This window comes from Opisthocomus hoazin, chromosome 7 (genome assembly GCF_030867145.1).
Source record: "Opisthocomus hoazin isolate bOpiHoa1 chromosome 7, bOpiHoa1.hap1, whole genome shotgun sequence".
NCBI classification, from domain to species: domain Eukaryota; kingdom Metazoa; phylum Chordata; class Aves; order Opisthocomiformes; family Opisthocomidae; genus Opisthocomus; species Opisthocomus hoazin.
Window position 1 is genome coordinate 5,640,795 of NC_134420.1, and position 27,133 is coordinate 5,667,927.

The following is a 27,133-nucleotide window of genomic DNA, read 5'->3' on the forward strand; positions in this document are numbered from 1 at the left end:
GGTGAAAGGTGTTAGTCTGTACGTCTGTATTGTACCTCTGTTCCACATCTGTTTCTTGGTGCTGAGTCTCAGCTGAGCTTAAGGGGAACCTGCACCAGTACAGGCTTGGGGTGGACCTGCTGGAGAGCAGCTCTGCGGAGAGGGACCTGGGTGTCCTGGTGGACGACAGGTTAACTATGAGCCAGCAGTGTGCCCTGGCTGCCAAGAAGGCCAATGGGATCCTGGGGTGCATCAAGAAGAGTGTGGCCAGCAGGACAAGGGAGGTTCTCCTTCCCCTCTACACTACCCTGGTGAGGCCTCATCTGGAGTACTGTGTCCAGTTCTGGGCTCCCCAGTTCAAGAAGGATGAAGAGCTACTGGAGAGAGTCCAGCGGAGGGCTACGAGGATGGTGAGGGGACTGGAGCATCTCCACTACGAGGAGAGGTTGAGGGAACTGGGCTTGTTCAGCCTGAAGAAGAGAAGGCTGCAAGGGGACCTTATAAATGCCTACAAATATCTGAAGGGTGGGTGTCAGGAGGATGGGGACAAGCTCTTTTCAGTGGTGCCCAGTGACAGGACAAGGGGTAATGGGCACAAACTGAGGCACAGGACGTTCCGTCTGAACATGAGGAGGAACTTCTTCTCTCTGAGGGTGACGGAGCACTGGAACAGGCTGCCCAGGGAGGTTGTGGAGTCTCCTTCTCTGGAGATATTCAAGACCCGCCTGGACAAGGTCCTGTGCAGCCTGCTGTAGGTGACCCTGCTTCGGCGGGGGGGTTGGACTAGATGACCCACAGAGGTCCCTTCCAACCCCTACTATTCTGTGATTCTGTGATTCTGTGATTCTGGTCTGTCAGAGCAGGACTTGCGTGTCGGGGTTTAGTGAGGCACCTCAGAAATTTCGAGCAAGAGGCATGCCAAACGAGCATTAGGCACTTCCAGACTTAGATGGTTATTGGGGCCTGCTGCACTACTTTTCTTGCCTGTATGTAAATTCCTCTGGTGGTGTTGCAGATGCCAATGAAGGGGCTCTGAATCTCTCCCTTAGCCAGTAAATATTAATTAATAAATACACGTAGTTAAATATTTACTAAGGCCTTGAACTTGCCATCATATGCACGTGGTTGCAGGGGCCAGCGCATTTGAGACTGTTTGCTGGGTCGTGGTCGGAGAATATACACATGAATTTTTTAAGCAGTTTCTAGAAACATCTGTAACTACTTAAGCAAGCAGTAAATGTTGCTGCTTTGTCCCTCAGAAGGCTCGATGTCTTAATGATACTTCCTAACAGATGGCCCAGTTTGATGTAGTGCAGTACAGAAAAAATGATCTTCATTACTTAAAAGCATTAGAAATCTGAAAGCTTCAAAGTTGATGAAAGACAAGTTCTGTAATTATTCACTTCTATATTATTGTTAATGATAGGTACTCATTTTAGATATTCACCCCAAAACTATTTTTATTGTTTATGAAGTAGCATGAATATGTATACTTACGTGATGGTCTCTACAATCAAAGGAAGGAATTGTACTTTAACTTCCTATGAATTCTTATACATGGTGTTTTAAAACTGATACATTAAACTTCCACTGCTGTTCTGCTTTAACTGACTGCTAAAACAGTACCACCTCCTACTGTATTTCATCTTTGCTTTTAAAAATTCTTTTGAAAATTATGCTTAAAGATATGAATAATTTTGTCAACTTCACAAAGGCATAAATTGAAGTTAGCACTCCAAAATTGCTTTTTATATCTTGAAGTAGAATATATGCTGCTTGACATTTTTGCTTCACTTGCACGCAATCCAGAGTGGTAGTATATAATTTTATCATATGTAAAGTGATGGTGTTAAAAAGGAATATTTATTAAGATTTCCATATTTGGTATGGGTTTTATCATGCAAACAGGTGCCCTCTGATATGGCAAGCAGGCAATAGTTTCTGGTCACGTCCTGTGGGAACATGTTCTTTACTGGGAAAGACTAGAGTGTTTCTCTGTTTTGCAATGATGATATCTTTCAGAGACTATATTCAGCTTTTGTTGTCCAAGCAAAAGTAGCGAGGAAGAAATACTGTAGCAAATATAGTCCTGAGTCATCAAGGTGTTCATTGGAAGCCCACATGCATGATTTGCACGTCGTGGAAATTTCACATTATATGTATGATGATACAGGTAATTCTTTGTGTTAGCTCTTAGCTAGGTCTTTCGTTAGTCAACAGGATGATTAGTAAGCATTTACTAGTAATGCTAAATGAGCACAATAATTCTGTGTGAAGTTTATCGGTGCATACTAGTGATTGGTAGGTTCTGGTTTTGTATCAGTTTGTGCTTGCTTTAGAACCCGGTTGTTGAAACTGAAAACTTCTGAAGTTCACGTTGTGTAGAATTATAGAATACCTTTGCTGAACTGGGCAAGAGTGGGAGGTTTGCAGCTTGTGCTTTTCTAGCTGTGGTAAAGGAATTTCCATTTAATGAAAGGAGATATGTGGGGGATCAATGGCAGGAAAAACCCCTGGAGAAATACGGAAACTTCATGGCACTGTGGTATGAGACTGTACACTCTTCAGGGATCTCTGTGATATCTGCTACAATAATAGAGAAGTGCCTAAAATAAACCAGGGTATGCAAGGAAAAAAATAAATCTGTGGTGTTTATGGTGATGGAAATTGTGAGTCAGAAAGGGCCGAGCTAAACACTGTAATGTACACAGCTGGTGGGCTTCCTAGATAGTCATTATTGTTTGTTAGAAAAGTAAAGGCAGCAAATAATACCTTTGCTTCCTCAGGTTTGCTACGTGAGTTTATAGTATAGCAAAAGCTAGTATATTGATAAAAGCCAATTTCTAGATTTCAATGAAATGATTGTATAAGGTGTACAGCAAGTCAGGCATAGTATGGAAGAACTCTGCTATAAAATGACAGCTTCTTTTTGTGATTTGTTGCACCTGAATGCAAAAGTGGGCCTTATCAGATCGGTATTTAGAATTTATCCTTGAATGTTATGCAGAGTATTCCTAGTTTTGCCCTTCATTTTTGTTATTGAATATAAATGTCTGCTTAAACTATGTGGCTACTTTATACTTTTCAGCAGGACAGTGTGGTATTATTAAGCTCTCATTTTAGGCTTACAGAAATTTTAGTTAATTTTAGAATTTTACAAAGAATCATTGTGTAATAAAATATGTTTTTCACTACTTTTTTGAGAATCAGTCATTTTTCTTACAGCATGCCTGCTGCATTTTTTATAGGCCAGGGACAAATCTAATACAAAAAATAGTGTCGTAAAAATGTTTTATTGTTCCCTTTAGCTGTTTTTCTCCTTGCCAAAGACAGTGCATAATTTTGAAAGAGTGGATTTTTCCTCTTTTAAATGAGTGACTCAAATAAAGTTTCATGAGAGAATTTTTATGTTGTTATGCTCACAATTTCACTATGTGAGAATAGCCTTAACAGCCCTAGCAGCTTCAGTCATGCTCTCCTTTAAAGAGAGTGTGAGGAAATAATGAAGTAGAGCTGTTTGGTTTCTGGAGAAAGTAATTTTTATTTCTGTCCCGTAATATGGTTTGGCTGCTGGATTTAGATTGACTGCTGATGCTGGTTAGCAGTAAGTGGAGAATCCTACTGGTGAGTTGAAGTGTGCATTTTACAGCAGGGAACAGCATTTAAATCTAAAAGTGGGGCTTCTGCCACCGTTACTTGTATTGCTTTGTTTTGTTTCAAGGAGGTTTTTATACTTTCAATTAGAGGATGAGAAGGCTCTTCAGTTAGCATGTTTCTCATCTCTCCCTGTCTAGCTGTGAAACTGGGTTTTGCTTTTTCAGAAATCAAATGTTTCTTACTCAGTGCTGTGAGGTATGAGTTATTTCAAGGTTTTAGTTTTATTTAGATTTAAGGGAGCTTGCTAAATATGAATTAGTTTACTTCTAAACATATTCATAACGTTGCTGAGAATTTAGAAGAGCTATGTGTCAGAAAAAAAAGTATCGTTATAAGCTTGTTAGGCTGTGCAGTACCATTATTATAATGTACACAAATAAGCAGTATGTAATAAGGTCTGCATTGATACAGAAGCTTGAAAGAATTTATGAAGTCACTGTTTTATGTCAGACCATTGAGTTCTGGGGCCACAGTCTCTGAAGGCATAAAAACTGCTGTTTAAAGTGCTTCATTGCTCGTGACTCATTAAAAACTGATTCAGATCATGAAAGAGCATAATTGCTAGTGCAAATTTTATGACTTTTCCTGTGAGTTGTCCCCCAGATTTACTTTACACATTTATGTAACTGGGTGACAGCACAAAACAGCCTAACATACCGCTCTGGAAAAGTGGATTCTGGGAACTGGAGCCTGAAGACGTTGAGAAGCTTGGGAAAATAAAATCAATCTTCAGGTGTCTCAAAATGGAATAAATGTTTAATTTTAGATAATCTGACTTGAGACCACTAAGCTCTAGCCAGTTGTGCAGTTCCCGATGCTGCAGAAGTGACAGTTTTATGTCTGTTAGCATGAAATATTATCTTTTTCATTAATTGCCTTAGTACATTTATTAATGGTCATTCTGCAGTCAGAAGAAATAAGTAGAAAGATATAAATATGTTCTTTAAGAAAAATTGGAGCAAGCATTTCAGCAGCCTTGAGAAGGAAGAGAGCAATGTTATCAGAAATGTTTGGGGAAGGAGCAGAGGTCATCAGGCACATCAAAAATCTAAACATACTCTTCAATATTTAATTCCCCTGTTGGTAGTATCTAGTTGTATCTTGAATGTCTTGAATGACTTTGAAGGGCTGTTGTGCACAGTTACGACTGTGTGTGTATGTGTATGTGTGGGGAAAATGGTTTCTGACATCTGTTCTGAATGTGTTTATCTGTAATTTTAATTCATCCTCACTTGCCTTGTCATCTGGGTTGGCCTGAAATTAGTTTAGATTATCAGAACTATTTAAGATTTTGTGTGCTTCTGTCAAATCCTTTACAATTGCCTGCTTGCTCGGATGTGATGGTTCTATTTTAAGACATTTCTTAGAGAGGAGCTGACTGTCTCAGATAAGACTTTGCTGAATATTCTGAAGTCTCAGTAATTCAGTGATTTTTCACCTAGGCAATTGGAATGCATGCCCTCTTCTAGCTGCCACCTGTGGCTGAGATTCAAAGATCCCACTGCAGTATCAACGGGTGGTATTGCCATCTGTGTAGGTATTTTAAAGGAACCCTATAATACCTTTCACACCAAAGAATTAATAAAAAACAGGGGTTTGCATTATTTTCCCTTCTGCTTGCCTTAGGGATAAGTAATTGCTCCCATGAATAGATTGGCTGTGAACAGACTGATGTTTAAGTCAGTGCTTAGGTCCCTCCCTGTTTGGTCAGGAATATAAGCATGCTCGTCCCAGTCAGTGGCCCTGTGTACGTTCCGGACTGCTTTGCTGAGTAAGGCAGAATTAAAATATTTAGCTATATTAGGCACTGAATTGGGAATGTTAAAGGAGAGAAGAATACAGCTAGCTTACTTCACATTGCAGTCCAAATATGAGGTGGCCTTTAATTGCTGGAAGAGCAGGGAAAGCACTCAGGCCCAGTGTGAACCAAGATAAAGTAGATAGTATTTTATTTCTTGCTTGACTCCAAAACTTCAGCTGGAGAGAATGTAGACGAGGGTCTAAGAAATTCAAGAACCACACTTCCTTGGTATGCACCTTTTGGCTCTTTTAAAGTGCTAAATGTGCATCTTCACTGCAAAAGAAAAGTACTTGGAAAAGCCTCTGATCCAGTCAATGATGTGCCTAGTCTGACAGAGGCACAGTGAACCCTGTGAACCCTTACTCTTCTGTACCATTGAGTACATTTCCCCCTTCCCTCCCCACCCCACAAGCTGCTTAACCTTAAATTACATTTGTTTTGTAAAAGCTTTGTAACATACAGTGTTGTAGCACCACGCATGCTCTTAACAGGAATGGCTTCCAGTTTCCATTTACAGAGGTATTGAACAAGTTTTCTGAAATACTATAGGAAATTGAAGTTGAGTCACTTTTAGTCAGCAGTTTTAAAAGGTGGGAAACGGTGTTTCACAGGTCTTTTATAATAATAAATGCCAAGGCAATCTAGAGATGTAGTAGGTGTTCTATTGTTGTGTTTTCCTAATGAGAGGAGAACAATGAAAAGTTCTTTAGAGCCTCTAATTATACAAGTTACAGAACTGGAGCGTTACATGTTTTCTTCTGTGCTCTTTTAATAGCCATCCAGCTTGAAAACATAAGAAAGATTTTGATTCTGAATGAAGACAGTTCGTATTTGAGTTGACAACAAGCGAACAAAAGCAATACAGTTTTTTACAGAAAAATTTTTAATGAAGGAGACAGCTTTGGTGGTACAAAATGGATAGTTAGGGTAGTCGTCATATGTACTGAATTTCAGGGGTGGCAAATAAACAGTAAAGAATTCATAGGGCCATGATATGATATTGAAAACTAACCAGCGGCTTGTGCTTGGGGGAAAGTGCCGTTTGAGAAGGGCAGTTGATTTGGGACTCAGGACTTGTGATGAAAGTTAACCCTGAGAAGCCATCCCTCTGGCTAATTGTGTTAAATTTGCCATGAACTGATCACAAGGTAAAATGTTGACTCGCTGGGATAAAAAGAGTCTAGAAACAAAGATTTTTTGGTGCAGATAGTTGTGTAAGTACTATTGTGACTAAAACATGCTGAGAAAGATGAAATATTTTTTACATGCTTGGATGAGAGGGAGATAAAAATAAATATAAATAAAATGTCCTAAGACAGTAGTGACAATCCACCCTAAATTAAAATGTGATATTTTTATAGTGCCTAGCTTCACACACTGATAAGTTACATAGGTTCTGAGTAGTAGTATCTATCAATAATAATCAAATATAAAACTAATACTGTGCATGAGTTCAGAGGAGAATTATTATTCTAAAGAAGCAGGACATAGACTAGGATGTCTTAGTCTTAGGGGAAACAGTGACAAAGAAAATGTTAAAAACTTGTTCTCTCTTGGATATTGTCTAGAATGCCAACAGAATAGTAATCCCACTTGGGCAGTATAAATTAGATGCTGAATGGATAAGTCTGGGGAGATGGGTTCCAGTGTTCAGTTTCGATTATAATTATAAAGGCAAAAATGAGAAGTCAAACACTGTGATTGCATAAATGGCTAAAGGCAGTGTAACTGTGCCCTTTTTTTACCAGTATAAAATGTACCCAGGCTTGACAAGGCTGTATCTGGAATACTTGAGTGGTTTTTACCAGACTGTGGAAAGAATGAAAACTAGAAGGAATATCTGCAGTTTTCATTAACTGAGTTGGTTCTTTTTTGCAAGTTGGATTACAGTGAAAGAACAAGCTAGCTGAGCACAAGGAGGATACCTTGGCTGTTAATGAAACTAATCTGAAGTTTAAGTGTAGAGTTGGATGTTGACACTGAGAAAGTGCCCTCCTTGCTAACAAGTGTTACATTTTTTTTTTTTAAAAAAAAAAACCTCACAACCTGACATTACAGGATCAGACTCATAAAATTGGCATGCACTAAAATGACGAAACCTGAGTTTGAAATTAGTAGATGACTGAAGTGCATCTTTAAAAAACAAATTTAAAAAAAAGTCAGTGAACAACAGCTTCAGGATAGCCCTATGAAGATTTGCTTACTGTAGGTGAAAACTATGTTTAGTATAAGCTAAAGTCTTCCAGAGTTCTTTAAAGGATATCCAAGCGAGGGATATGAACAAAGATCCGAATCTGGTGTTTAGATCTTATAAGTCTGGGTCGTCTTTTTCTTAGGTGTCTTCAGGAGGCGTTAGGAAAGTTTAGAATCCATGAACCGGAACTTTTAGTTTTCTCCTTTATGACCAGGCAGAATTAGCAGAAACTGTTCTTGAATGCATATAAGCGCAAGTTGGAATAGAAGTAGCTGCTGGTAGGTCTGGGTTTCTGGTTTCCCTCCTTCCAGGAGAGAAAATCCAGGAAGGGTAAGAATTAAAAAAATGCCTGTTCATATGTCTTGGGCAAATAGAAATTGACTCTTGGATATTAAGAGAGAAAAATCCATCAAAAATACACCAATGGGGGGGGGGGAATATCCTGTTGTCAAATTCTGAGGTATTTAGTTATCTGTACAGTACTTCCAGTGGAGTGCCTTTAAAGATACAAAGTTGCAATTTCTTTCACTTTAGGCTTCAGCAGAGAGAGATTTTGGCACATGTTTGAGAAATATTGAAAACTGGGAAGAAAGAACATCAGCCATTGTGCCTTTATAGAAGGAAGCGGGAAGTTCATCACGTTTTTAGAAGTGACTTCGTATGGGATAAATGAAACTACTGTTTGCAAAGAAACTACTGAGAATTTGTGTCTAGGAATAAGGAGAGATTAATAAAAATTCTCCCCTACAAAATACAACGCATGGATTAATTATAACCTGGAGAAAGAATCCAGCTAGTTTTTCATGACAGAATTACAAGGCAGCGTGTGAGGTTGTTCTGACCAGCAGTACAGTTTTGTGTTCTAGTGCAACATCTCATTTTCGCTCTTCGACAAGCGTGCGTGATTATGCATAAGAAGAGAATTGTGTAGTTTTTTTTTTCAATATTACACTTTATTATCCTTTGGGTGTAAGTTGGTATTCCACTTATTGGCAATCAGAGATAAGGTGGCATTTTATTTATGTGTGGGTTCAGCAGAAGACTAATGCATTGTCACGTTTTCCTGATTTGAAGTTGTCTTTTCTCCTGACTAAATCCAGTCATACAAATAGATGTTTGAACAAAATGGTTTGACTCAGAATGAATTGATGGGGGAATCGAAAAAGCCTATGTACACCAGATGAGTTTATAGAAAGAATTTCTGGAATTTAGCATGCCAAAGTTTTTCAGAGTAATACAGTCAATGTAAATATTAAACCTGAATATCTGAAATAAACATGTTTTAATACCAGGTTGTATATGACTTGTATTTCAGGCCATAACTTCTGTGCAGAGGGGCACAAATGTGGTGAAAATTCAGAGTGCAAAAACTGGAACACTAAAGCTACTTGTGAATGCAAGAATGGTTATCTCTCTGTCCAAGGAGACTCTGCGTATTGTGAAGGTAAATAAAATAGTGAAAGACCTGTCGCCTTAACAACATGCTCAGAAATGTAGTATTAAATAAATGGTTGAGAATGAATTTAATTGCAGAGTTCGGTTTCATGATGGAGAATATAACAAGGACTATTTTTGAGTTCATAAATAGGGATTGAAGATTATAATGGTGCTGGACCATTCAGGTTACCTAGCTGTGGGCATATTTCGTTGTTGCAGTTATACCTTGGCACACCATGGTCATGCTGTCATTACAACTTTTAAAATACCGTTTTTCAGACAATAGCATCTATCTTCTAAATGTTTTTTAGGGAACAGCATCTTTATAAGATGCATTAGTTTAGGAAGTGAGACTTCTGCTGACATATGTGAGAAAGGTAAGTATGAAGGTGAACTGAGGCTTGAATACAGAAATGATGATCTGCAGTCCTTCCTGAAGTACTTCTGTGGGCCAAGTACTTTACTGAAATGGTTTTCCTATGACACAGAAGAGACCTATTTCCGAGAAGAGCGTAGCTGAGGTGCTTCTGTTGATGTATTATTCCATCACAGGAACAAATGCAAAGGGGCATTATTCTCTTTTTTGTTTGTCAGTGTTTTCTAGAGCTTGCTCTTATTTGTAGCTATGATATACTTATTAAAAACCAAATTGATGAATCGACATATACCACATCCCTTCCTGCCTTTGCATTGTGGGTTTTTTTTTAATGCCCTTGTATGTCAGGCTACAATATTTAATCTTTTGGCCATCATAGGGAGTTTTTGAACTACTTTGTAAAAAAAATATTTCCCTAGATTCTTTTTGCAATGGTACTGGTGATGGAAGGGAGATGGTATTTTTGACAAGCTGTTAAAGTACACTGTAGGAACTGGAAGATAGGGTGAAAGAATAAAGAAGACATGCATGGACTGGGCCTAAATGATCCCGCTTTGATAAAAAGACTTTTTAGTGTATGTAAGTGAACAGGACTGCTTTAAATAGCAATTTATAAAGCTCCTCAGTAAATTGCAACTGTAAATCTTACCGTATTTAGTCAGTTCTCTACAAATAAAAATTTGAATGATCCTATATATACACTTTCAGTGACCGGGAAAAGAGTTTACACATTTCCTTTTAAAGGTAGGCAGCAGATATACTGTATGTAGAGAAACTTTTTTTGTACAAAAACCTGAGAAGAGCTGCTCTGTATGTACTGCAAGAACTACTCAGATCAGAAGACACTAACAAGGCTCTTCATCAGTTATGGTGCAGAATCCAGCATTTGTTCTGTTCTGCTGTTTTAAATCAAATCAGTGCTTAATATTTTTATGTACTTAGTATCAGACTGTCCCTTTTTTCCTCTATGGAAAAAATTTAACCATCTTGACTCAAATAATTTTGGAGATGTTGGCAGTGCATTAGTGGTAGTGGTGGGGAAAAAGAGAGCTTTTTAAAGAAGTTAGTGGGAATTACAACATATGTAGTTTATGTAGTGTTAAATATCGGAAGGACAAATCAAATCCCTGGCTGCTGTGCATGTGGGTGAAACAGGAGGCAACAGAACACACTTTTGCTGCCCGAGACCGTGATATAGATGAGAGAGACACTTTCTGCGTGTTATGAAATTATAAATTTGCGAGTTGGAGAGTGATTCTTAGGGGGGTAGGGTAGAGAAGAGACGGCCCTTCACCAAGTGGAACTACAGACTGACAAATTGATTAACCGAGAGGTGACTCCTTTCGGCCCTGTGAAGAGCTTTGTTGTGCTCCTCAAAACAGTTTTTTGCAAAATTTCTTTCTGTGCCTCTCTAACCTCAGTTCTCTCATCTATGTGTTTAGTTCGCTAAATAGAATAATTTCGTAGTTGGCTGTGTAATGTTCTCACATGCATGGTGAAGCTGTGATTTAAAGAAGTGTCAAAGGTGTATATCTGAAGGTACAGTCTGGCAAGATGTTGGTATGGTATAGAGGTGGATTTTTTTCTGGTGGAGTTTTGGATTTCTGTGTGTACTGTGTAAGAGTTAAATACGTGAAACACCTGAACAACAAGTAGTAAACATAGAAAACACCTGTGGAAGCAAGGAAAACATCATTCTCAACTGTAGTTCTGAGTTTGTCTTCATCATTCCTAAGCCTTGTAACTTAGAAGACGTGTAAGATTACCGTTTCCTTTGAGATGGTGAGGTTAAACTATTTCATACTCATGACATGTACTGTTAAGTGGCACCTTAGTTCAGAGTGTTCCAGATCGTTAACTTGGAGCTTTCCAGATTTCTCATGTCTTCCAATGTATTTGAAGTACTTGTGCATGTGAATTCTAATGTATAGTATTCTTTTACCTTACCTATGTTTTTACTGTGGTTTCTGCTTGCTCTTATTCACACAGTTTTACCCTGCTTGACCTTATGGCATCATTTTGATCTTATGAGATCTCTGAAGAATTGTGTCTGAGTCTAGTTTGCTTTTTAGCATGTATTTGTGTCTTTTTTAAACATTCCATATTCACATTTGCAGTATGGTGGAAAAAATTAGAAAGATTCTAACTTTTGTCAGGGAATTGGCATCAGCAAATTTGTAAAATTAATAACAAAATCCGAAGAGGCTTTTACTATGAATTCTCAGTAACTACTTGCAAGTACTTAGCCAACTCCTCATGTCAAAATGCAAATATAGTATAACCACTCATTATATGCATTGCATTTTTGAATAACATAGATGTGTTTAGGGAACACAGTTTCTGAAAACAAACAAGTAAATGAAGCTTGTAATGAATGAAGGAGATAAGTGGAGATTCTCTGTGTTCTGTAAAAGCAATGTGTTTGACTTAAAAACAGAAGAGTTGGGGTGTTTTTTTTGGCATTTACCTACTTGTCTTGCATATATGAGACATAATCATAATCATATATGAGAGCATTCATCATTTACAGAGACACATAGAGGTATTTCTATTAATCATATTCACAGAGGTTTAACTGCTGATGGGGATATTTAGACACAAGTTGAACCAGTATCCATTTATGTCTGTCACATATGCATGAATAAATTCTGGGAGCCAGAGAAGTAGCTAGCAAGTCCAGTGTCTGCAGGATGCGAGCACTCGAGTTGTAGCAGCATGTGCACACTTGTAGCTATGACTTTCGCACGTGACATGTGAGTAACTGTATTGAGGGCTGAAAGTTGCATACATGAGAGTTAGTTAGAGATGGTGCAGCAGTTCAGTGGTAAAACCAGGACTGAAATGGGGAATTCGCTGGGAGTCTGTCTTGTGCTGATTCTTCCAGACACGTTATGTGATGTGTACAGCAGGCCTGCAAATACTCTGTACTTCTTCAAAGCCAGAAAATTCCACAGTATGCGACTGCTTTACAGATACTAGTAGGAAACTACAAGTCCTCATAACGCAAAGTAAGAGACAGGAAAGTGTCGGCAAATGGAGAGTCTGAAGCTCGGAGATAAAAATGAGAAAAATCAAACCAAATCAGCTGAAAGTTAGGCTTGTTGCTAGCATGATTATCCTCACTTTCTAGATACTAACAAGCAAACAGCCATCTCTTCTGAAAAGAATTTGGGGATTTTTCTGCAATATATTTCACAGAGAAGAGCGAAAGTAGAATCATTTTTTCCCAACACCTCTAGGTTCTGTATTCTTTATTTGCTTGCTTATTTCTTAGCTTGAAACATTAACATCCCTTTTCTAACCGCAAAGTTGTTAAGTTGGTGCAAAAGTGATTATTACCTAATTGCTGTTGAGCTCTGATTCGTTGTGAGAGCTGTTTAAATCTGAAGTGGAATGAATTTCCCAGTTAGGATAAATGCATGCCTCTTCTCGCTGACAAGAATGCATGAAACGAGAAAATTAGTATGAACCTTCTGTCCTTCATGCACAACTACTTACGGCCCCAAGAAGCATCTAGTAAAAGTGATACAGTAGCATACTGCAAGAGGTCTTGTCATGACACACAGCAGCATTTTTTCCCCTTTCTGCTTAACCAGTGTCACGGGAGAATGTTCCTGTGATAATGGGTATAATATAAGAAAGGATCCATTGACTAAGTTGGATGTACAAATTTAATATTCTCATAGTATGGCTATATTGTAGGGTGTGCTTTCCCTATATGCCTAAGGAGGATGACACATGCTCTGTAGGATGTCTTCCAGCTGTTGATGTGAAGAGTGTAAACAAGCTGTGTGAATCTGACTTGATATTTTAGGAACAGGTAATGAAATAAAACAAAACACCTTCCCTGGCAGAAGCAGCTTGTTAGGCCGTGGTTAGGATGGCATATCTCAGGTGAGTCTGCTTTGCCCCTAAAGAAGAGGCCAAAAGTTCTGAGGCCAAATGTAGTGTTGAGAATGCCTGCTATTGGCTTTTTTTTTTCTTTTTTACTGGTAAAGTTGTGTGGATTAATAGTGACGGGACAAGACTGGTGAAGAATGTATTTCTGTGAGATTAATTCAGGCAGTATAGTTAGTTTCCTTATATGACCTGACTCTCAAGGTCACCTTAGTGCTGTTACCTCAGAGTTAATGAACTAAATGCCTTAATATCAGTGAAAACTTTTCCCATTTTTTGCGGTGATAGAATGGTCTAGAACCACTTGTGACTTTCATTCAGGAGGAACTTCACTAAGTCACTCTTTCCCTTCTGTGCTCCAAACGTTGTCTTAGTTTGTTGTAAACAAATTCTTGCTCATTTCAAAAAAATGTCACATAAGCATGAAATACCAGCCAAATGCAGAAAACTTGCTTATTTTCTAGCAGAAGGAAGAGTTATGGTGATTTCACTGGGCTGGCGGATTCTGAGGAGATGACATAAAGATGAATGAAGGCCTTGGGAGCAAACCGAGTGCTCGTTTTCCCCTGTGCATGGACCCAAGCGTGCAGCATGGACAGACCAGGCAAATTGTCTGCCTGATGTGCCATACCCTCCTGCGGTGGTCTGCTGTGGCTTCTGCCCCCTTGCTAGGCATCCAGCCTCCCTTCTGCCACAACCTGGTACTGCATGTGGCACCAGAGATTTGTGGGCAGGTGGTGTGGTTAGGGTTAGAGGCATCTCCAGTACAGGCTGGGAGCTCTGCTTTCATGCCCAGGCCTCTGAGGACAGACTAGATAAAGCTTTGTATCTCACCTACTTGACACTAAAATTCAAAGGCTAATATTTTTCTTCCTCTTCCTTCCTTTTTTTTTTTTTTTACCTGTTTTATGTATTTTGATTTAGAGCTCTGCAAGTAAGTTGTCTCAGTATTTGGGCTTGTAAAGCAAGAGATATCCCATCCTTACTTATCTTAGGTTTGTAGAAAAATACTGTTTCCTAACACAGGAGTGTCGGTTAACTTACGGACAGAAGGCTATCAGGCTCTCAACCCGAGAGAAAGTAAGCTTGGAACCTCCAGTTTCTGCTGGAAATAAATAAAACCATGTTAAATTTCCTTGTATTTTGTAAATATGTTCCAAACACATACAGTGGTCTTTACTGCTTTCTGTTTCTTGTCCTTTGGACTTGATGATGTCAGATGTAGTCAGGAAATTCTTTACAGAGAGATAGATATGTAAATATGCTGAAAAAATCCATTCTGAAGATACATTTAATGCAGGTTTGGTCAGAAAATGTTTGTTTTCTGGAAGTTATATAGAAAAAAAATAATTGCAGAATGCAGAGGAAAAAGTTGTTGTTTCCCATTGTCATAGCAATCGGGAAAAATTAGCCTTTTAAGATTAATCATTTGGTTCCAAATGCAGAAGCCTCACTATTAGCATGCTTTAATGAAAAGCAAAAATAAAAGTTTGCTTCTGTTTCAAACCACAGAGAAACAAGAAAATCTTTGAACGTACAATGGGGCTTCTGTTCTGGTTCTGAAGATGATAGAGCTTCATAAAGCTTACCTTTAATGTTTAATCTTTTGACTCATCACATCATGTATATAAATAGCTGTTTAGCATGCAGAACTTTTCATGAGTAGTTTAAACTCAAAAAGAAAAAATCCAGTCCTGCATATGGCCCTTAGAGTAGAAGTTGGCTGGCAATTCACTGAGTTTCCACAGCTGATGTTTTTCTTGCTCTATAAAAGAAGTTGAATTCTGTTGAATTTTCCTCTCCTCCTGTGTAGTGGTTTCATTGCAGCTGTTCTAATTTTCACTGTATTGTGGCTTGGGAGGTGACATTGACATTATGTGGTATCATATAAACCTGCTGTGTGGCAGTGATGTATGACTGTGGTTTTGAATGGTGTCCATTGACTTGACTTCTGGGTCAGCTTTTAATGATGATCCTCCTGTTTGTTGTACTCGCAAAAAACCTGCCTCAGAAGATGTCTGTGTTTCCTGCACTCATTACTCACTGTATACTAAAATAAACTTACGTTCTGTGCTGCGTAGGTATGCATTTATGCATAACTATACATGCCGGATGCTTTATGAAATTACCTAAAGTTAAGGAAATGGCACAAATGTTGATGGCAAATGACTATGTTCATTGCAAATGCACTGAATTTTTGTCTGTGCTGAAACCATAGCAAAGAGGAGGGCAGGCGAAGAATCGAAAAATGTTGCGATCAAGACCATCTTTTCCGCAAAGACTACCTCAATGGCAACGTTTCAGTTGGAACCAAGTCCTCATATGGAGACTTAAAAAAACCCACCAAAACAAAACACAAAACAAAACCCACAACCCCCCAAAACCCCCAAACAACAAAAATTCCAAAACCAAACAATGTCTCCCTCAACACCAAAAAACTCAAAACAAGCAAAACCACCTCCCCCCTTCCCCCCTCCCTTTTTATAAACCTGTAACTTGGTGCCAGGTTGTTTTATTTAAAAAGTTCACAATTTCTTTAAAATACACTTGTTAACCTACTTTTTAAGACTTCAGTTAACTGACAGTATCAATTTTAAACTTTCACTGATGTATGTACTCCTATTTACCAGTGAAAGTCTCTTGTCTTGATGATGTAATGCAAATAATACACTTGTCTTGCCTGCTGTTTTCATAGAGAAAGACTTTCCATTTTAAATGATAACCTTAACCATTGCATGAACTCAAATTCTTCTTTGGTAACGTGGTCAAAAGGCAGGTGCTTGTCAGTCAGCCTCCTCCGTTTGTGGGTTTATGGACCTCAGTAAATAAGACTGCAGTTTCCTTCTGCTCTGAGCTGCTGGTGGAGGAGGCTGAATGGAAAACGAAATAGATCCTCCCTTCTGCCAAATCCATGTGTTCAAAGGCAGAGGTGATGCACTTTCTAGTGGACAGAAAGCTTTCAAACAAAATTGTAAAATTTTTTTGCTAAGAAGATTCAGGAGCTTGTTGGAAAATCATGTTTATGCCTTATGTGGCTCTAGATGGATTAGTGTTACCAGAACTGCTTTTATATTTACAAGTGAATTAGTTTAAATTCATATTCTAACTACGAAACCCTGGAAAGTGAAATTATTTGCCATCTCCTGGTGTAACTTTATTTTTTTTGGTGTAATGTCATGCTGAGATTTATATGAAAATAAATTTTGATTTCTAATAAGGTAACCATATGGTACAGAGTTGTAGTAATAAAGTGTCATAAATAATTATGGTTCCAAAGAAATTCAACCTTGCAACTGTCAGTTCTTATGTTAGTAACTTGCCTTTGAATAGATTACAATCATTGCTACTTAAGGAAAAAAAAAATCTCCTCAACCTTTCAGAATGGCAATGAATATCCTGCTCTGAGGCTGTTGAGATTTTTTTTGTTCGGAGGGTGGGATTGGGGATGCTGCCTTCCCTTCAGCAAATGCTCTTACGTGTTAATGTTGTATTCTTCTGCATTGTATTGGACATAATTTGACGTTTCATATATGAAGCTTTGCTTTTTAGCTTTTGTTATTTGGAAGAATAGACTGATTATTTCTAATACAGAATGAAATAATACTGATCTAGTTCACTGTCTGTCTTTAAATAGTTCACTGTCTCGTCAGCCTATATTTGTATTCAGTCTTCAAGATAGTAACTTAGGGAGCTTCCGCCATCAAGATCTTGTTGTGTGCCCACACTCCAGATCTGGGGGTAGGGCTGCATTTGTGTATTTTTGAATTTGAGGGGAGTGGGGGGGTGAGTAGGAGCAGAGGTGGAATGAACTGCCTCTCTCTAGGACCACCTCTCTTGGAGATGGCCAGGAGTTTGCAAGTGCCTCATAAACTACGCTTTTACAGCTGTCGCTTCGAATTACTTCTTAAAAAAAGTTTTATCTCATTTTTGGATGGGTTAAAGAAAAGCCCAGTGGCATGTTTTTGACTCCTAATTGTGGCAAAATCTGATTTAAATGCTGACTGATAGGAGAAAAAAAACCCTATTTTATGTTCCTGCTGGCGCAGTGTCGTCATCTTTACACTATAATGACCCTTACAGCAAGTTGTCCCCAATGTGTGTTCCAGCGGTGAAAGAGGGAGAAATCCATGTAATAAACGGTGACATGATATATACATACTACCCCTTGTGAGTGGAAAGAACTTGTGCTGCTCTTTACCCGTTAAACTCTTGTATTGATCCTGATATTGCCAAAATTCTTTCTTCAAATTATGGTACGGTATAGTTCCTGTCACGTTTCTGCTGATATAAACAAGGAAGGGAAAAGTTTGGAAGAGTGTTTAGTGGAGCTGTGGCAGTTTAGACTAGGTAAGTGTTTGCATCAAACTTTTGGCAGCAAAGCAAAATAAAAAAAAAATATTGGAGTTGGTCTTGTAGTGATGATCAGAAGTTCAGAAATTTGCTTGTGGTTGAACTGGACTGTAAAGCTCAGAAATATTTGTATATAATGAGGAAGTTTTGCTTGGACTTGAATGGAAGCCACTTACCAGTACTTTCATACAAGTTGCTAAAAGTCATGCGCTTAGCTCTTGACGCTTAGACATAGAAGTGTTGAGGTTTTGCCTGTTTTAAAATCTGGAGCATAACTAGAGTTGTTCAAAAAATGACATGTGTAGCAACTTTCTCAAGGGACTGTGAAGGCAATGTGAGGACTGCAAGGATTACACTCCAGTAGTGTTTTAGGCAATTTTGGTGAAACTAATAAATGTGCATTTGAGTCATAGGCTCCTGTCTTCTATTGACTTTCTGCGCTGTGGAGCCCAGCGAGGTGTTTACTTTTAACATTGATCCATCGACTTCATATGAGGCCCTGTATATGGGAAAGGGCTGTGCCGAGGGAGCAGGCTCTTAGGTGCTGTGAGCTAGCATAGCTCCATGGCCAGCTGTTTGCAGCTGGAGGTCTGCCCACTTCAGAGGGGAATTCAGATCAGGTTCCCTCCCTCTTCCCCCAAAGTGCTGTTGTTTTATCAGACAGTATAAGAAATCATCTTGTCTTGAGGCTATTTCTCCTTCCTAATAGGAAAGAGCATTAATGATTAAAGTTGATTTTTAACATGTGAGAAACATAGAGTTATCCTCAAAAATGGATAGTTTCAGTATGCCTTCTACAGCTGCTTTTACTGAGCTGTGCACTCTGTGAATATTTTGGAGAAGCTGTGGGGATGAAGTGCCACAGCCAAGTCAAACACCACAACAAGAGCAATACATTTTGAGAACATGGTTTTAAAGCTCTGGCAAATGGAAGTGTCAATCAACATGAAATAAGATTACTTTGGCTGCCTTTTTCTTTCATTATGATATCTGTTTTGTAAAGGACATCATTACTCTAGGGTGTATCACTAATTGTTTTTCACTGCCTGGAAGGTCAATTCTTTTAAAAGCTAGTGGATGTTCATGATTTAAGTTGACAAGATAATTCAGTAACAAAAAGTATTAACTGAAAAACAAATGCCAGTAGTGGACCAGTACATTTATTCTGGATGGCTGAGCAAGTCTTCTCTAGCATGATATGGGGAATATTTCTGGAATGGATTCTCGCTGTGGCTGGACGATTGCAGTTTTGAACAACTGCATAGCTGGAGTTAGGTTGACCCCTTATAACCAAATGTAATTCTGAAGTTAGCCCTGCTTTCAAAAGGGGGTTGGAATAGGAAACCTCCAGGGGTAACTTCCAACCCTTTTTTTTTTTTTTGTTTGGTGATTCTGTTATCTCTTATCCTGTAGTGTGTTTTGCATTGAGAGTACTGGAGGAACATTAGGTGCTCTTGACTCTCTATGGTTACCTTTTGCAGTGCTTGGGAATGCAGAGAGGGCAACTTTTTTGCATAGCTGAAAGTCTTGAAATGAGAAAAAGATAATATCTTTTAAACTTTTTTTTCAACTATTTGAAAGAAACTTGATGCACAGTTTTGATGCTCAAGCCGTCTCTCCATTGATCTCCAAGAATGGCTCTGGGGGCATGGAGTCCCCTGTCCAAATGGAAGTTCTCACAGCCAGTTTATAGATAACCCGTTGGTTTGGGCTTAACTGTGACCATGTGAAAATGCATGTTGTAAACCATGTCATCTAGCAGCTTCAAGGCCTGTTCTGGCAATATGCTGGTAGAACAATAGATCCAGTTCTCGGGCAGTCTTAAATGTAATTAGAAGGCTGTTGTGGGCAGGTCGGAAGAGGGAAGAACGTGCGCTTGTCCTACAGCAAGATCGATTCCAAGCTGAAATGAAGAAACCCCGTCCCCCGACAGTTTTGGGAATACAGGAAAAAACTTGATTCACTAGAGGACCCATGTGAAGGACTTGGAGGACTCTAATCTCAGCCTAGAGAGAGTTGAATCCTGAGGTAATGGATGCTGTGAAGTACATCTAGAAAATCATTTTGTTCATGTTTAAATATATAATGTTAGGGGTCTTGGGGAAAAGTAACATTAAACTCCTCAGAGATGTTTTCATTGCTGTGGTGTGTCAAATAATTTTTTTGGTTTTTTTTTTAACTCTTTTAAGCAGTGTAAACTGCTTCTGTACAAGTGGATCTGAGGCTCTGGTGCTTTTTGCACAGATGCTGAGCCATAATTGGGGAGGGACCCAGTGGCACTTTGCCTGGCTGCGAAGCCACAGTGTCTCGTCTTGGGAGAAGGTAACAGAGATCAGTGTTGCTACAAAGAAGGTGAAAGTGGAAGGCTAGGTGAGAGGATGGCTTTTGGGGAGCAAGGAGACGTACGGTGCCCAGGGTCTGTAATATAAGCCACAAACCCAGCAGCTTTGCTGCATCCAGAGAAGGATATCTAGCAGGCATTTTGTATTGACTAGTTGTATAATTATTATTAAAAGCTTTGCTCTACCTGAAGTTAATGGCAAAAGAAGGACAACAAACTAAACAACAACCCCTTTCTCCCCCAGCTGTTACTTTTTTTTTTTTTAAACTACTGAATGAAATGAAGTTTTTATCCTTCAGTCAAAAAAAGAAAAAACTAAATGGAAAAATCATCTGTTTTCTTGTAAATTTTTTTCATTAATTTTAGTAGAAAATGTGTTTTGCCCTTGGTAATAAGGCTGTTCCAGTAGATCTCTGTTGCCTTTTTCCTTATGTGAATATATTTTGTTTCCAGTAGATGGAAAGCAAAATTGGTTCTAAAAGTACAAATGTCTCTAAATCCATGACAAATGTCAGTTTATACGGACGCATTTTTTCCTGCAAGATTTAGTAAGTGCCATACTGACACGGTTCTGGGTGTTCAAAGCTGACATGTGTATGAAAAACAAAGCACGAAAGTTAAGAAATCATTGGAAAAGACGTTATAGCTAACCTAGGCCTGTGTTGTGTGGTCAGCTCTCTGCTTTCTTTTTAGGATTTCAGCATGCATGTTTTGCTTTCTTTTCTGGCATTTCTCCTTACCGCTTTTGTTCGGATTAATTTGGAATTGACTTGTACACTGATTGTAGAGGATGTGTCTGTATTAAGTGCAAACTATTCTGAATTTAAGAGACCCTGAGCTTTTGACATAATCCTCATGCAGTGGGGTTACACTGGTGTAGAGTAATTTTAATATATCTGTTTCTGCTCACCACTGAAACCGAGACATGTTTGTTTTATTCCATTTGAATTATGTTCAAGTAATGATTTCCTTTTTTTCAGTGCAATTAATTTATGGAAACACATTTATAAATTTGGTGAAGAGCAGCAACGTATTTTTTTTGTTGTGTTGCATGAGGAACTATATTTGAACTGGAACTAAAAAGAAGACTGCTTTGTCCAATTGCACTGTCCTAACAAGAAAAAGAGGCTTTACCTGGCCTTCATGGACATAAGATCTATCCGTTTGCTGGTGTATCTCTGTGCAGGTTTCTCTGTTTTGATTTGTTCTCTGGAAACTGGGATAATACTGGTAACAAAAACCTTGTCTTGCTGGGGTATTGTGAGGTTTACTGGATGAAGGTAATTGATAAAGGGACAGCATAATAACACCAGAAAATAGACAGGAGTAAGTACAGAAAAGTAAGCAAACTGCTTATACAGCAACAAATAAGTTTTTTTTTTTTTTTTTAATTTTTATTTACTGAATGTTATTGACAGCTGAGGAAAGACAGTCTATAAAATAGTCATGTACATATTTAATTTTTAGAAAGATGATTCCTCTTAGTCTGTCAGATTTTTGGCAGACGAATCAATTTCATTTAGGTAGGTAGCTGCCTGTGAAAAATCTCCCAAAAAGTGCATTTTTCTAAGACATCTACCTCTATTTAATAATCTGCTTCTTTGTACTTGAAAGTTTTTGGAGGCTAGGGAAGAGAGTTAAAAAAAGTTGGAGACTTTGATTCAAGTAATTGAAATTAGTACAATCTTATACACAGCATCTACAAAGAATTCTTATACTGATGTTAGTTTCCTGTTGATTTGCTGACTGACAATATTTTTAGGATTCAAAATTTTTTCTATAAAGGTACCTTACTGTATTTCCAGTTAGTGTGTCTGTTCTTCATATCTAAAGGGTAAATTTCAAAATACCCTTTGGGCGTTTTAGAATTTTTTTTTGCTGTCTATTCTTAGCACTTTCTTTTAATTTCCTCCTTTCATTTATATATTAGACACATCAGTTTTCCTTCTCGCTATTGATAGTTTCTGATTAATTGCATTTTATTAAGCTGAATTTTGGTTCTGTTGAAGAAGTTGCTGTGTTTATATCTTGTCTTGAACTCCCTCACTGAAGCTGTTATTTGCCTCATACCAGTTGTCCCTGTAGGGATCATGGTGTTTGAATAGTAGAAAATTGTTTTCTCTCTACTTACAGGCTTAAGAAGGTGCTTGAAAATGATTAGGATGAAATTGGCTGTATTAAATGTAAGTTAGGGTTACATATTCTCAGTTCTAATTCTGTTTTTCCCTTGATCTGATTTCTTTAAATGTGTTATTGTTGTGCTTAATGTGCAGTGTATACAAACAAAACAAACTCTTTCCTGTGAAATGCAAACTCCTTTTTATCTCTCATCTTCCTTAGGATTGCTTACCTCTCATTTTCATTATTTTGTTTCCCTAGTTCTCATGACTCATATTTTCCCTTCAAGCTTTCACCAGAGAACGTGTCTGTACATATTGGTAGCTATTAGTGCTGAGATAATTATGGGAATAGACAGTAGCATCTTCAGACATGAGTGTGAGTTAGTGTTAGCTCAGAGGCACGCCGTGTTTTGCGAAAAGAGAAGATCTAATTTGCAAAGAGTTTGTACTGAAAAATTACTGGTTGTCCTAGGGCTGGCTTTAGGTATAGGCAAAGCAGGCAGTTCCCGGGGCAGCAGATCCCCATGATGGCAGGTTGGCCACGCGCTTACTTTCTGTTTTCCGTGTGTTGGAGCCCAACATGAAGGCCTTAGCGGTGCTCTTGCTTCTGCTGCCCAGGAGAGAGACGATAAAGTTGGGCCTATCATCCTGGTGGATGCTCAAGAGGTAGCTGTTGCCATTCCCACTTTTTCTGTTTCCTCAGGAGCAGATAATTTGTTTCCTTGCTTTCCAGTCCCCCTTTCATAAGGAAGTAAAACTCAATTTTGTGCAGAATTGATTCAGCGCTTCACGATGACATGGCTGTGCTGTTAGTTGGCTTACATGGGATGCCATGGCAGCCAGGAATGGTTGCTGATGCATTCCCGCTTCCAGGGGTAGGAACAATCCTAATTATTTTCTCTCCATGAGGCTCTTCCTTACCACTAGAACATGGGCATTGTTTTCTTTTGTGAGTTTCTTAGGCAAAACGGGAAGAATTTTACAGTACTTATGTGGTGAATGATTGCACGGACCCCAGTTGTGCTCGAACAAAACCATTTTATTGCTCAAGTGAATACCTTATATACTAATACAATAGTTAAGTACAGCCAGTCAGCTTTGGATTCGTGGCTTTGTGAATGCCAGTTCATGGTTGCTGTTTTCCAGGATCTTTTGCAGCTGGGTGTGTGAAAACGGCTTATCTCATGAGAACAGAGAAGGGAGGCACAGGACGCGCTGATCCTTCAGGGTCATGACAGTGCTGTTCTGTCTCAAGTTATACGGTTTCCTGCATACTTATATGGACTTGTATCATGACTTAACTGACAAAATGGAAATTTGGGCAAGCATATCGGGAGATCAAGACCATTGCTAGGTGTTAGAATCTGTGTAACTGTCAATTGGGCTGATTCAGACTCTTAAGACACTAGTCTTAGAGATGCCAGGTTCATGCATGTGAATTATTTTTCAGTTAAGCTCTCTGTTTCACTGGAAATATAATGTCTATTGAAGAACCACTATGTTGGTAATGAAAACTTTCCTCCATTTACTTGGGCACAAATGACATTAACCTTTGAAGGTCAGGCCTTCTACTCTGTTCTGGAGCTTTCTTGAACCTGTTGCTCCCTAGGTGACTTATTTGCTTTTTGGCTTTCAGTCTAGCTAGCCGAATCAGTGCTATTGTGAAAAGGTCAGCAGCCACCTGAAGTGCATTCAGTTTGTGGAGGAATGTGAGGTACAATTTCCAGTCGTTCTTTTCTGTGCGAATCAATTCAGAGCCTGGCACTGCCCCTATGCATGGTTTTCATCGAACGATTTTTCCGTACAAAAAATGAGATCAAATTTGGCTAAAACGTGTCATGCCTTTGTGGCTGGTAGGGCAGCTGATGCTTGACAGCACAACAGCTGCAGTGCACCAGCATACCCTTTTAGTAATTAGCACCTTGCTGGTTTTACTGTCAGTGCTGTCTTACATAAAAGGCTACAAAACATCGGAGGTTATAAAGACGTACAGCTTGTGCCATACGCTGTTTCGGTTGCCAGGAGGACTTGGTTTTGTGTTGTGGATACACGGGGAAAGTAGCAACTCAGTCTGAGCATTAACAGATTCTGTCAGTTGTTTCTTGGTTAGTATTGGCATTATTGGATATTCATTAATGTGCAACAGATGATGAATGGGGAGGTGGACTGAAGCATCCTCTCTCATTAAACATTTGGAAACAAATGAATTTCTGTTTCAGGTGAGTACAATTCTTTTTTTCTTATTTAACACAATATAAATAACTGGAGCTCAGTTACCTCTATTTTGCACTTCACAAAAAGCTTGAAATGAACTAATGAGGAATGTGGAAAAGAGAACTGTATCTTGGACTACACGGGAATCTAATCAATATGAATTCCCCTGAGCTATATCTGTTTTGTGCTGGGTTCCCATTGATTTTGTAAACATTTTAATGTTAGCCATAATCCCCTTTGAATATAAATCATTCCCTGGTCGTTTCTCCTGTATTTTAATTAATTCTAAAGTGACGGACTTGAGAACTTTTCCTTTAATGTTATTACTAAACCAGAGAAATTCTCGCTCGTTTTCTTCACAGCCTTAATCTGACCCCTGCGAAATCAGTAGGCATATTGAATTTTCAAGAATTGGCAATGCTGAGAAAACTTGAGACAACCAGAAAGTATTGAAGTTAGAAACTGCAGGAATATCAGAAATCTTGAGGGAAAAGCAACCCATTTGTCGTATGGTATTTTTTTTATTTTAACTTGCAGAAATTTCTGTTGCAGTTGATAACTCCCTATCCTTGAAGAGACAAACTTAAGGGAGACTGAGATGGCCCTTCTGGGAGTGGAGAGTTGGGACGTGGGCGTTATACCCTCATTTTGATTTTAAGGTTACAGGGCATGTGAGCTGTCTATTCCCTTTTAAATTGAAGTAGTTGAGAAACATTTTTTTCTAATCTGTGGCCTGGTTGATTGGTGCAACTTCTGGACTTAAGTGTTCGTAAAGTATATTACTTAAGTTGAAAAGATGATACTGAAGTGTTTTTGTTGTGACATAAAAAGAAGTATCCAACCACTAGCATAAAAGCTGTCCCTGTTCTTCCTTGAAATATATATTTATATAGCAGTATGAGGCGTTTCGACCCGTAGATAGAAAGTCTGTATCATCTCTTAAACTGTTTGGAGCTACAGGGGATAAAGTGAGTTAGGGCTGTCTTAACTGCAGCAGCATCAGATGCTATTCTTTGATATTCCTGGTCAGGGGTGCATTGAAACCCTGGGGGTATTTTGTTTGAACGTATGTCAGTTGTATGTCTTACAATAGGTCAGTTTTATGTAGTAGGACATATTAGATTATTGCTTGGCTTTAGCGAGAAAAAAATGCTTCACTTCTTGAAGAAATTGAGATATTTTTTTGTTGCAGTTGTTTAACAGTAGGACTGAACTGCTGTGTAATGCGTAGCTGAGTTGCAGGGGTAACGGGATGTTGTGGTAGGCATATAGGCAGGGAATAGCCCGTATATGTATTATTAACTTAACCTGAATCAGTGTGCTTGTGGTGTGCCACTGAAGTTCCATGTTTTGGTTTTTACTAGTTTTATAGTTAGCTTTCCTTAAGAGATGCCATTGCAGTTTTAAGGTAGCTGTAGGATGCCATTATAATCTTGGGTTTTTTTCTTACCTGTGATTAGATATATCAGTAAGCATGTGTGTATGTCACATGGCATAGGGAGATCTAAAAATAGAGGAGTAATATATGCTTATCACTGCTTTTATTTCTACAGTGTCTGGGACTTATGTTTTAGGACACAGGCTATCACTGTGATAGGTGTTATTCAGATTTATGATAAAAATAGGATTCCTTCTCCAGGAGGCTTTATATCCTATGTAGAAGACAAGAGACCATGTTTTAGGTGGGAGGAAAAACAAGTGGGAACGTGGTTTGAGGCTGAAATCCTAGAACAGCTTTCATTTTGCTTAGGTAAAATCCTGCTTTTTTAAGTTAATAGTTTGTGCTTTAGAATTTATTTTTGTAAACCTAGAATAATTCTGTTGACATGCATTGGTTGTGGTGATGAAATTGAGGCAGAGGTGTCTCTCAGAAAAGTAGGAAGTTGCAGCAAGTTCTTACTTCAGCGAGAGCTGTCGGCCTCTGCAACAGACTTTGCCCCCAAGTGGAGATGACTGCAACACCTAGCTTTAAGGTCAGATCTCAGCCAGGGTTTCCTCTCTGCCCTGCTCCACAGGGCTGGCAGTTGCTTGAAGGTAGCAGTGGCTCATTTCCACCCAAGGGAGTGGTGCAGTGGGGCATACCGCCTCGTGTCAAACACTGCCAGGAGATAACAACAGGACAGCACAGAGAGCTGGAAAAATGCAAAAATGTGGAACTGTTTGGAGTACACCTTTAGCTGAGCCATTTGTCAGGGCTTTTAGGCATCATGGAAAAGGATTATTCCAAGGAGGTTTTGAAGGGAATGAGATGCTTGGGGTGATAATGCAGAAGTAATCTCAAGTGCAATGTGAGAGCATAAGTGACTGTGCTTGTGGTTGGTTGGTTTGTTTGTTTGTTTGTTTTTTTAAAGCAATGAATTGTCAAAGGTAACTGTCATGATTTAATTCTAGTTGCAAGTCAACGTTTTGGCACCGAATGAGTGATTAGAGGTAAAATGTGGAGAGTACATGACAGGCCTTGCATCTGAAGACAAACATGAGTGAAAATGGCAAATCAGTCAAGAAAAGTGTAGGAAGGTATGACTAAACCTCTTATTAACTTGTGTAGCTTCACTTGATAGAACTGAAACAAAATGCTGAGAGTAGGTCTGGTAAGTGTTGTATGGTTTGTCCTTCCCATGTGTTGGTTCTTCCCTGCTGGCTGCCGTGGAAAAAGCCAGACCTGAAAGCTGTTCCCTGTTACACTTCTTCTGACTCTTCTGATAGGAGAAATAGCACAAGTTACATTTGGGAGGACTTCTCTGCACCACCCAGCTGCTTGATTTCT

At 38.8% G+C, this 27,133-nt stretch overlaps 1 protein-coding gene across 3 annotated transcripts in view; it reads left to right on the plus strand.

Moving 5' to 3' along the window:
- Positions 1-27,133, plus strand: part of NELL1 (neural EGFL like 1) — a 302,534-nt gene that overhangs the window by 87,589 nt on the left and 187,812 nt on the right. For all 3 annotated transcript variants that reach the window (XM_075426698.1, XM_075426696.1, XM_075426697.1), the window contains exon 12: positions 8,947-9,075. In XM_075426698.1, coding sequence (XP_075282813.1) covers positions 8,947-9,075 — 129 coding nt within the window. The remainder of the gene's footprint in view (positions 1-8,946; positions 9,076-27,133) is intronic.